The sequence below is a fragment of the Acipenser ruthenus genome, chromosome 19 (genome assembly GCF_902713425.1).
Source record: "Acipenser ruthenus chromosome 19, fAciRut3.2 maternal haplotype, whole genome shotgun sequence".
NCBI lineage: Eukaryota > Metazoa > Chordata > Actinopteri > Acipenseriformes > Acipenseridae > Acipenser > Acipenser ruthenus.
This window is the reverse complement of record NC_081207.1, coordinates 18113827-18126542: the sequence shown is the minus strand read 5'-3', so window position 1 is coordinate 18126542 and position 12716 is coordinate 18113827. Positions and strand designations below refer to the sequence as shown.

General features: G+C 37.5%; 1 protein-coding gene across 3 annotated transcripts in view; it reads left to right on the top strand.

Moving 5' to 3' along the window:
* Positions 1–12174, top strand: part of LOC117424609 (zinc finger protein ZFPM1-like) — a 101995-nt gene extending 89821 nt beyond the window's left edge. For 2 of the 3 annotated variants that reach the window (XM_058992558.1, XM_034041140.3), the window contains exons 7-10: positions 1685–1909; positions 2571–2666; positions 4104–4250; positions 4482–12174. In XM_058992558.1, coding sequence (XP_058848541.1) covers positions 1685–1909; positions 2571–2666; positions 4104–4250; positions 4482–6880 — 2867 coding nt within the window. In that variant the 3' untranslated portion in view covers positions 6881–12174. The remainder of the gene's footprint in view (positions 1–1684; positions 1910–2570; positions 2667–4103; positions 4251–4481) is intronic. The other variant, XM_034041141.3, reaches the window with a different exon arrangement.
* Positions 12175–12716: the final 542 nt, after the last annotated feature.

Below are 12716 nucleotides of genomic sequence, written 5' to 3'. Positions count from 1 at the left end.
ATAGTGTATTTCCTGAAAAGCAATATTTTTAACTACAAGAATAGTACGTTTTAATATTGATGAAGATTAAACAGACATATTCACAGTTTTTGTCAGAGAAAACAAATCTTACCATCAGATTTGAACCCACTTGAACATGGAGTTTGTAATTCCAGATTGAATCCACCTGGTGGTAGTATAACCTAAACATCGGCCTACATATTGACAAGTAACTGATATTTCTATATCCCTGTTATTTCATGAATGGCCATCTTGTATATTTCATGTACTACAATAAGAATTTAAATGACAAATCACATATTCAGAATGGTTTCCTATGAAATAATCAAGTAATGAAGAGTTCCATTTTCATTTGGACATCCGTCTTCATGCATATTAACCGCTAAGACTGGAAACTTGTTCAAATTTCAATAAATATATGGCAACATCCTTATCAGAATGTGTTGTAAGCAATGTTTTAAGCTAATATAATACATTTAAAGGGTCTTTGCACGTAAAACTGCAGTTTTCCAATCTTCAAACATCACTTTTTAATTAATAACTGTGCCTGGTTTGACTAAAATAAAGATGATAGTATTTAGAAAATAAAACTGATACATTACCACACAGAGCTGGATAGTCTGTATCTTTGCAGATTGAGTATGTAGCAGTCGTCAGTATTGGTGTGTGTTGGTCTTGTTTGTTTGTTTGTTTGTTTGTTTGCTTATTTGTTTGTTGTATTGTACAGACAGGTATACTGAATACACAGGAGGTTCTTTCTTTTGTCTTAAGTGTTTAAAGAGCCACATTTTCTATGATGGGACTTTGAGCAGCTTATGTATCATTAATTATATCGATACAGGTTGACAGAAGCTAGTACAGTCTCCCCTTGTTATTATTAAAACATGTTTTTCTTTTTTCAAAATACCAAATATAGATCTAAAGAAATTCATTTGCTGTGGTCCTAGTGTTTAATTACATTTCTCAAAGAGCATTTCGTGCGGGAGAGAACCTGCTGTGATGCCGAGTCTTTTCTATATATATTTTTTAAAAGTGTCCGTAGAGCGGAAAAGTAGAGAATAGAAACTGAGTTTAACATTTAAGGGAATTCGGCATTAGATATCACTTTCATTTAATCTCAATAGACAAAATATATATTGCATTGAATTCATTCAAGGACCTCAAGCAGTGTGTTAGTGTAGGGGCATGTTATTTCAACCCATGCTTTTAACTGCTGATCTGCCAGACAGCATCTCAAAATGGTTGTCATTCCTCTTTTGCTAACCTTCAAAAAGCTTCTGAAAAATGCCTAAAGCTGGAATTAATATACTGTGTTTCTCAGACTAGAAATACAAAAAAAAGATAAATAGTTCATCTAATGTGCATCTGTTAATTCAGTTCTAAACAGATGCAAAATATTTAGTTTTGTTTGACAAAGAAATAGCAATATACTGGACAGTTGTGTACAATGGTTGCACATTTTAGCCGACACATTTTTGTCTAACCTACCGAAGGCTACATCTTGGGAGCCACTTTAACTAGGCATAAGCATTTGTTTTTAACTGTGGATGCAGGTCATGGTATTGACACCTGTAGCGTGGGGTTTATAGCCAGTCATTTTCTGGTGATGTGTACAGCAGGTAACTGACATTTTATAATATTTATGACTGGTCTGTCTAAATAAAATAATAAAAATGTATTCCAGAGGACATCTTCCCCTGTAAGGACTGTGGGATATGGTACAGGAGCGCAAGGAACCTCCAGGCCCACCTGATGTATTACTGTGCCAGCCGGCAGAAGCAGAACTCCTCCCCTCCACCAGAGAAGCCCAAAGACTCGTACCCCAACGAGCGGGTCTGCCCCTTCCCACACTGCAACAAGAGTTGCCCCAGCACCAGCTCCCTGGAGATACACATGCGCACTCACAGCGGTAAGACACAGTAAAATGCCCTTCATAAGGAACTGCTTCTAATAGAGAGAATCTCCAACTGAATGGGACAGACTCACACAGTGGTCAAGTGATGAGCAGGTTCTTCAAATGAAAAGACCAGACTGAAGCCAACAAGGTTGCAATTGCAAACTGATTCATAGTTCAAGGTTATACAGGATTCAAGGTTATTTGGGTTATGTGTGTTGAAATATGTTTGTCTGTAATCCTGGAAAGGGATGCATTGTATTGAGATACACCAAGGGATAAATGCGCAATCCTTTTACATTTCTACCTTGTTAGGTTCATGTTAACTGTAATAATTCTGCAGATGTTTTACAGGTGATTTGTAGTAACACATTTAAACTAGTTAAACTTTTTTTTTCTGTGCATTAGCTGTACAGGTGGCAGTGGGATTGCAGTTTTCAAACAACTTTGCATTGCCGCTGCCAATTACAAAAAGATTTATTCCCTGGTAGAAGGACATGTTTAATGCTGTATTAACACTTTAATGGATTATTAATAAGACATTTTAGCACATAGTATGTAAGTTAATAACATTTACAACTTTGCTTTGTGAATAATCATTCTTGTGTGAGGTAATAAGATTTGACCAAAGACCACGACCCAAAACTAATGACTGCCTTGGTTTGGTATTGTTCAGGAGAGAGGCCCTTTGTGTGTCTGATCTGCTTGTCTGCCTTTACAACGAAGGCCAATTGCGAGCGTCACCTCAAAGTCCACACTGACACACTCAACGGTAGGGAATTGATAAAACATATCTGTGTGTATGTGTGTATCAGTGCTAGCTGCTTACAAAGTCTTCCCCAACTTTGCTATTCCAGAGTGTAGAAACAGTTGATATTTTTTAAGGTTAAGTTAAAGACATTTTTTCTACTTTTTACTTAATGGTTTGTGAAGTGCCCTAGGATCCTTGTACATGAAGGACACTTTATAAATGTAATAAGATTGTTTGGTGTGCGAGTGTGTGTGTGTACACTTATCTTTCCCTTTCCCCTGTAAATGCCATCGTAAAAAAAAAAAAAAAAAAAACCCACTAACACCACATGCTGTTTAATGTACATTACTGTAGCTGTAATACTATTCTGTTATACCACGGGGAAAACTAAAATAAATAAAAAAAATTCGTAAAATCCAGTTTTGTTATGTTTTTGGTATTGTAAATTTACAAGAGATCCTTAAAATATTTAATTTTTCACACACATTTAAACTAGAACTATGGAAGTGACAAACATTTCTTGGCAGTTCAAGCAGTGTGACAATGCCAAGGACAACCATAATCTATCCCTATAAAAACTGAAGTTGTGTATTATGTCTGGCTGGCAATTTTGTTTTTCATTTTCTCATTTCATTGCCAATTTTGAGTGCCGAGGAGCATGCATTTGTAATTTTAATTTGAGTCACACCAATATTTTATTTCAAGCTGAAATTATTTTTTACACGTATGAAAATACTGGTTTATTTCAGTTTAAAATGTATTCAAGGAGAATAAAAGAAAAAACGATTGATCTAAAAAGTACATGGATTTTTTTTTATTTTTTTTATTTTTTTTAATAAAATCGACTAGATTTTAGCCAGAAACCTACAATAGTAAATTCGGGCTTAACTCTTTCGGGGCAAAGTAACTTTACAGAAAGATAACCCTTAGAGGCATACGTTATTGAGAGATAATATATTTTAACCATAGGTTATTTTTCCTACTCTGTACTAATGATGCCTCTGCAGGGTAACGTCATGACATAGGAGGTAATATATGACTGGAAAATATTTTTTGCATGTACCGATGTAAGAATTTGCAGGATTTAGTCTCTCAAAAAAGTGTTTTATTTCTATAGTAACATTTTTCTGAGTGGAGTTCTATTTCCTAGACTGTGATAGTGGACCACAGTTTTGAGTGAAGTTATTGTTCAAAGGCCCAATTTTGATATTTTATTTACATGTACAATATACACATTCATATGGATTATCTAACATATGTGTCCCTTTATACAATATATTCAATGCAATTGTGTATATTCAAAATGGAATAGGTATACTTGAGTGTCCTTTTTCCAAATGAATGGCATTTCCAAAGAAAACTAAGTGATGGAGGTTTTTAGTCTCAACCTTTTTACCAAGCTTATCTCTATGTGCTTCTAGAATTCCATGTTCCAATGCCCTCCTGTTTGTTTTCCAGGTATATGCCATGGCTGTGGATTTGTCTCGACCACCAGAGATATTCTGTACAGCCATCTTGTAACCAATCATATGTTGTGCCAACCAGGGTCAAAAAGTGAAGTATATACCCCAGGTCCAGGACTTCCAGTCCTGCCGTTAACTGCAGGTAATGACTTCTTCCCAATCCGGGTTTACAAAATGGCAATGCTATCTTGACTTAATTTAAAAATGGGTTGTATAAAAACATACTTCACCTCAAGAGTCTGCCTCTTCTAGTATAGTTAATAGTCTGGGTGTGCAATATTATAGAATTCTTCTTTTTCGCAAAATATATATTTGCATAGTGAGACATTTTGTAACATGATCCATTTCATTTGTTTCACTTTTGCCATTCTAGGTTTGAATTTGGTGGACCCTGCATCATCAGTGAAGTGCTCCCTTTGTGGATTCCTTACAGACTCTCCTGCTAGCCTCCAGCAGCATGCACTGGCACACGTGGAAGGGAGAGCACAGGGTGACCTGAGCCATGTCCAGCTGCAGAAATCTCCTAAACCCAGTGAGCACCTCGAGCAGGAGCAGGATAAAGGGGCTACATCATCAGCATTGCACTACAACTCTGCCAGCCCAAGAGCTAATGGCAATAGCGCAACTCCCAGCCAATGCAATTCTCCAGAGGCTCTTACAGCAATGAGAATTAAAGAGGAGCCAAAGTCCGCCCAGAACTCGGAATCCGAAAGTGAAACTGATGACGCTATGGAGCAGAAGGGCCAGGCAAACCCTGCAAGTGATCGGTCCTCCAGGACCTCCTCTCCTCGGAGCCTGCATTCAGTCAAGGTGAAAACCGAACTCTCCAGCCCAACCCCAGGCTCTAGTCCAGTGAATTTTGGAACAGGCTCCTTGCAACCTGAAGGAACAGTTTTTCTGCCCCAGTACACGTTTAGTCCAGAGGCCTCCGTTGTTCCCCAGGCTTCGGAAATCCTTGCCAAAATGTCAGAGATGGTGCACAGCAGACTAAAACAAGGACAAGGTGGTGTCCCACCATTTTACGCTGGCTCCCCCATCCAGAAAGGGGCCACTTGCTTTGAGTGCGACATCAACTTCAACAACATTAACAATTACTATGTGCACAAGAGGCTGTACTGCTCAGGCCGCCACCAGCAGGGTGACAACTCCGTTAATGTACCGCATGTGAAGGACAGCGCGGCTGTGACAGTGACAGCCACTGCCACTCACGGCTCTCCGTCGGCTGCGGGAAGCCAGATTGCCTCGGCTCCCCAAAGTGACACTGAACCTGAACCAACCACCGGCAGCAATGATGCTAAGATGGTTGCGGTTAAAACGGAGGAAGTTGGCCTGAAGGACCCCTCTTCTGAAGGGGAGAGTGGGAGCAGGGTAAGTGAGGGCAGCCAGAGCCCTTGTAACTCTGTTGAAGAAGCAGAGGACGACCCTACTAAGACCTTCTGCGAGGCCTGCAACATTCGATTTAGCCGTCATGATAACTACATGGTCCACAAACGCTACTACTGTGCTTCAAGGCATGATCCACCCCACCAGAGGCCAAGATCTGGAAAAGTGACATTCCTGCCACAGCCGGTGCGCACCAGAAAGCGCAGGAAGTTGTACGAGATACACATGGCCCAGAATGAAGCAGTTGCCAACCAAACTGCACCTGTAAGCATCAAGCAAGAGCCCATAGCCCTAGTAGGGAGACCACTAGAACCTCCTTCAATACCCATCTCCCTTGTCTCCACAGCAGGGAGCAATGCCGTCCCGTCTCCAAGCTCCAGTCCAGATGGAGAAGGTCCCATTGATCTCAGCAAGAAACCCCGTCTTCAAGAAGACCAACTGGTGGCTCCATTGCTACCCCTGGCTGACTACCACAAATGCACAGCTTGTAGCATAAGCTTCAACAGCGTGGAAAACTACCTAACTCATAAGAAGTACTACTGTCCTGCAACCCAGCTGCAGCAGAAGGCGCATGATCAGCTTCAAAAAATGAAAAGAGCCGTTTCCAGTTCACCAAAATCAAGGGTATTGGAAAATGCAGATGTTCCTGAAGAACATTTGGACCTTAAGGTAATAAAAATAGAAAATAACGCTTCAGGAATCCTAGTTCCAACAACCGCTTGCACTAACACTACTAGTTTACCTGGTGGTTGTTCATTGAGCCCAGAAGTGAACTTGCACCAGTCTCCAAACATGAAGGCCTTACAGGTTCCTCCGAATGTTTCCCTGGTTGTTTGCCCCTATTGTCCTCTCAATGGGGCCATCAAAGGGGACTTGTTAGAGCATTTCAAAAACGTGCATGGTCTCCTTTTGACTATGCATGCATTCGGACATGCAGCACAGAACAATATGAAGGATGATTTACAACCAAGCAGATCTCAGGAGAGCAGCCGAGCCAGCCCTACCCTAAGACCAAGGGTAACCCCCACATCCCCCTCAAAACTGAGATCCAAGAGCACCCTGAATGGCAGAGAACAAAACGATGCAGCGTCTCCTCTTTTGAATGGAAGCCCAGGAGGGACAAATGTTTCACTCAAGCTTGTTCTTCCTATCTCTCCTGCTGTTCCTGTGAACATCTCCTCCGTGTCTGAAGCCCTCAGACTCAAACCAGTGACACCCCCTCTCCATGCAGACAAACTCACCTCCTCACCCAAGGCTATTGTCTCCCCAGTGCAGAATGGCAACCATAGATACTGCCGCTTGTGCAACATCAAGTTCAGCAGTCTCTCCACATTTATAGCTCATAAGAAGTACTACTGCTCTTCGCACAGTGCAGAACACGTGAAATAAGCGTGTTCCTCCTAATCCTTCACTACATCCACGAAAGGGACTTTTGTATTAAACTGTATCACAGACTGTACTCCAAATTCACACGCTTTCCTTAAAATACTTTTGAAGCCCGGTCCATGCACGGAGGGCTCTGGTATGAATGGGAGACCCACAGTAAGGGTCTTAGACTGTTACTTGTTTTGGGTTTGGGCTGCACTCTTTGTTTTCCCCTTGTTAACTTTATTGTTACTACAGTAACCTTCCAGGATTTGAGTGCAAGTTTTGGGCTTCACAAGTCTACACTAAGAAACTACATTCAAGTACAGCTTTGTGCACTGCCTTCTATGGTTTCAAACTGTCATGGAATAATGGAGAGTGTATTGAGTGTTGAAGTTAGGGTTTACCAGCATTATCTGTGTCCTGCATTTTCTCACCTAATATAGCCAAGGAGGCTTTTTTTTTTGTTATAGTGATTTTTTTGTCCTTTTTGAGGAGAGAAATAATTATGTAAACTATTGGAGAGATTGGTATTCATCTCAATGGCCTAATTGCTGTCAATCACTGGTAATTAAACTATGCATTCCCTCGACCGTCCTATTATCTGACAACACTGGGTTGCTATTTACCAGCCAGTGACAAGTGTTCCTAAACAGATCATTGTGTTTTTATTAATGCTAAATTAGAAAATACTGTAAGTGTATACAGAAAATGAAACAAGTTTATTTACATTTTTATTCAAAACTGTCTGTGATCACATAGATATCCAGACTAGTCTTAAATTCAGATGTTGTTCTTGCTGCCCGAAGAAAACTACCAGCAAATTAAAAGAAAAGGCTAAATATTTATTTTATAGAAAATGAATATAACAGAGTTCAAAGTGTTGTTGTTGTTGCTGTTGTGGTTTTTTGGTAAATACTTACAAATGTCCTATAAACATAAACTACCTAGTAGATATGTCAATATGATATTTTACATCCTATCTTTTTAAGGCACAGTTTTATATGTAGAAAAGACTTTTCAGTGAAAGTCATTGATTTTAAAAAAAAAAAAGGCTGGAGTCAGCCATATTAAATCTATAATTTTGTGCGATCACATGGCATCAGTGTTACATTAGTTGATGATGAAGGTTGGAAACTCAACATGTCTGCTTGAATCCAGTTTGTTTGGAAAACTGGTGGCCAGAAAATTGAATAGTTTTGACTACTTGACTAATTCCATTTTTGAATTCCTTATGAAGGCTGCAAGTAATGCGAATATGATCTGTTCCATAAAACGGGGGGGGGGGGGGGGGAGCAATTGTGGAAACACACACAGAGTAAGGGGTATCTTTAAAAACATTGCATATTGTTGTTTTGTTTCCGTATGCTTGTTAATTTGGCACGCTGTTAAAACTGTCACTGACTCCTTTATAAGTGTTGATGTAGTATAGAAAGCCTTATTCTGGTTCTGTTAAATCCTTCTGAAACAAAGGGTGTTCTGGTATTGATTTACAGTTCACAACTAAAATGATACTATTTAAACAAATAAGTTCTCAGTCATTATATAGCAAAACCCTTACACTTGCGTTTTATATCCGAGATTAAGAACGCAAGAAAATGAACATGTTTTCATTACTGATCTACTGCAAAAGACTGGAATAAATAAAATCTGCATATAATTTTTTTTATTTATAAAGGAACCTGTTTTATCTTCCTGTTCTGCAAGATGTTTTATTTATATTTTAGACTGTTACTATATAAAATAACCTTTATTTTATATAGAAAGCATTTCATATGAGTTTCACATCTGAAAAAGTCAGTGATCAGATTGTTTTAAATTGGAAAAAAAAAAAGAAATAACTTTTTTCTTCCACCTCTTGCACTGTGTTGTACAGATCTTGCTGAATGTTGTAGTGTAGATGCTTTTTTTTTTTTTTTTTGTAGTGTATTTATGTTCTAACACAGCACTTTTCTATGTCCAAACCTAACTGAAGGACTGGTGAATTAAGTAATGATTATTTTGTAAATAATCAAAATAAAATAAAAAAGTGAGAGAATGAATGTTGGATTTAATTTGTATCTATACAGAAGTTCCACTACACACTTGTCCAAGCTATGCATGAAAATAAAGGGTCCAGTCGGACATTTGAAGTGCAATCTGCAATCTATTGTGTCTCTTTACTCTATTTCAGAGCATGACTGCTGTGTTGAAAATCTCAGTGTTTCACTAGTGCAGCGTTTTACAAAACCTACAGCTATGGACATAAGACAAGCGTTGAATTGACAACAGAACTGGCAGAAGGCACAGGTGTCGTTGTCCATCAAATCAACAGTACGAAGGTCACTCTTGAAATCAAGACAAAGGATGTGTTGCAGTAAGAATACCTCTTAAGAAAGGGGAACAAGACTAAAAGGCTAAAATATGCACAAGAACACAGAAATTGGACTATGGAACAATGGTCAAAGGTGCTCTGGACTGGATGGACAACGACACCTGTGCCTTCTGCCAGTTCTGTTGTCAATTCAACGCTTGTCTTCTTTCTATTCCTTGTTAGCCAGGTTTTTGGGTCTTCCAGTCCTGGGTTTGTCAGTTACAGATGATGTCTCTCTGTACTTGTTGATTATGCTTTGGATACCACACCTTGAAAATCAAGTGATACAAGATATTTCATGTTATGTTTTTCCTTCTTTATGCAAGTCAAGGTTGTTATAATAGTAGAAAACACTAGTGGAGGCTTTGAGTAAATTGTTGATGCTCATAAGCAGTATGTGTGTGTATGTATGTAGAACCATCGCTTAGATCTTTTATTTAACACTATATAAATCAAATAAACTACAAAATGATAACGCAAAAGTCTACCGGAAGCCATAATAGTAATACAGTATTTAATGTTAAATTTTGAAATGTCCCATTTTTTAATTTGTCAGTTTTTCGCTAAGTATATGGAAAACTACAAAGCGGTATATAATTCAATGTGTTAAAGTAACATTATTCATCAGGTTTAATTTGACTTTATGAAGGTAAATGAGTTCATTCTATATGGTGATGCAAAACTTTTGTCCATAGCTGTACAGTATATGGATTAGGCTCTGTATTAAGCCCAGTCACAAGCACATATACATGTGGCCTTACTAATGAGGGAAAATAGAATTTCTTGTAACAAAATAATACGGTAAGATTGATTATTATAAAAGTTATTGTTTTAACCAATTTATTTAACTGGTTAACACTGCATTGAACTTTACATTACATCAATATGAAAAGATTAGGACTGTAAAATAGTGATCTTAATTGAGAAGTGGCCTTAAAGCAAAGTTTTACTGTACCAAGCTATGAGAACACAAGGAACAACTCCTGCACATTTCACATCCCTCCTCCATACAGGTATTCAAATATACATGTTGTAACATTTAGGTATATACAAGGGTCAAACCTTTTTTTAAAAGAGGATGCATTAGTTAGACCGCCTGTCTTTACAATTAAAATCTGAGATGGTCTAACTAATACATCATCCAAGACTAAGGGGCTTTGCAATTGTATATCCCAAAGAGTTTTTTTTTTTTTTAATGGGAAATGTAGAGTTTTATTACACTTACAGTACACTAAACCTAGGTTTCACCAATACAGTACATCTACAATCATTTAGCAGCACAAACTTATGAAAACAAATATTAACTAAATAGAAAAGATAGGGTACATTTAAGGTTAATATGTAAAAAGTCATTGCATTCTTGAATGTCATATAGCATTACTATTTGTTCGCACTGGTGTCCTTTTTTTTTGTGCTGAAGATGTTTTGGTTCTTTCTTTTGATTGATTTATCAACCACACACACTTAGATTTTCTAGGATTGTCAAGTTCAATAACTGGTTTCCTGTAAAAAAAAAACAAAAAACTATTCTTTTATTTTCTTTGAAGCAACACTTTAAAACCTAGATTTACCTTGAATTTGTAATCAAGCTGACAGGCTGTGGATTCGCAGATGCAGCAGTGGGATGCTTTGTTTTGTTGTACTGTAAAAATCTGTTTAACGTCAATCCCAAAATTAAAAATCAAGCCAAAAAAAACAAAATATCCCAGTGAGTTAAGGGCAGTGAATGTGGTTTAGGCTAGTAAGATTTGAAAATCTTGGTTACTCCTCCTTTTAACGTGGTAGCATTTTATAAAAGATGCTGCTGCCTCTGGGTCAACACTCAGATACAGAACACAAAATACTGTGTCAAATGACAACTAAATAAATACATTGTGCAGAAACGAATCAAAATAACTGTTCATTATGAATCCATTTATCATTAATCAATGTGCTTGAATGAGTAATTTCTGTCTCCCATATACCAAGAAACATTATTTGTCATTTACCTTGTACTACAGAAATCAGGGATGAAGATCATGAAAGTCTCCCATTAGACTTTAAGGATGAAATATTACATTGTCTGCACATATAGGAAAAAAAACACACACCCCACACAATTTGAATGGTTAAATACAAAGCAGTTACCACTTCAAATGTCATTTTAATTGACTTTATATCTCCATTACCTTTTTTATGATTTATGCAGTCCTTGTAAGCTGTTCCGGGTTCTGTTGCTCTGATATCTAGTTACAATTTTTCACAACATCTGTCTTGAACTGGTTCTGAGCTTGGCTATCCTAACTGCCAGTTCTGAACATTCCGCATTCCATACAAGTCATGTGACAAGGGGACCTTTCAACTCTGCTGGCCCCACCAACTCAACTAGTTTACCTGCAAGCTCAGAGCAACTGCAGAGCCAGTTAAAAACACATAGGAGAAATGATGAGCACTCAATATTGGATAACTCCTTACAGTGGTTACATTCAACAAATTCAAAATAATGTAAATAATCGATTAAAAATGACATTTGAAGCTACCAAATTAATTCATATAAAAAATATAAAAGTTTAATGCATTTACTGAAACTATTGTGTTTGTCCTGGTATTTAATAGCTTAATATTAATGTAAATGGTTTTATTTAATTGTACTGAATGCTTTGGGATAGACTAAAACTACAGTTCTATGGCATATAGTATATAAAGATATGCTCTTCATGTATTACAATCTCTAATAAAGCTTTGGTTAGTTTCACAGCCCTAAATATGGACTATCTAATGTTACCTTAGGGATAATGGTGGTTTAAGAAACTAGACGATATCCATTCTCAGACCTATACAAAACACTTATTTTGTTAGTTACACACTTGGTTACTGTGCTCAGAGAGACGTCATGTTTGCATTAGAAGGTTATGATAAAATCAACAATCTCTGTTAAAACTCAACAAAAGGTTGTTTTTAATAAAGGAAGTTGTCATTTTTTTCACCAAGTATGTTTGTTTTTTTTGTTAATGATAAAATTTGACAGGAAACGCATCTATAGTTATATTTCTAAATTACAAGGTCAACACACTTCTTAAATATAATTTGTTACACCTGAGTTCATTTGTAGGACAAAAACCATGATAAATTTTGAGCACTGTATTGCAGTTGCTTTTTTCCCCAGCTTTGACCACTAGATGTCCCCACCATTATTTAATATACTGAACAAGCAACTAGACAACCTCTATTTACAACCACATTCAGCTACTATTAATACAGTAACGTGTTAAAGAATGTCCTTTAAGATGTATCACAATTGGATAAGCAGTTCACTAGGCACTGTATAGTGTCATAATGTGTGGCACAAAGACAACCAGACAGTACCCTATTGTAAATGAGACTCTTGATCTTGGATAAATAAACTGAACATGTTTATTGAGATATACTCAGTAACTTGTGATTAAAGAGCGGTTCTAGCAGCTTTCATCACAACAAGCATTTCTCTAGATCTATCCAGAAGCAAATCAGCAGGGGGTGTGCAAATAC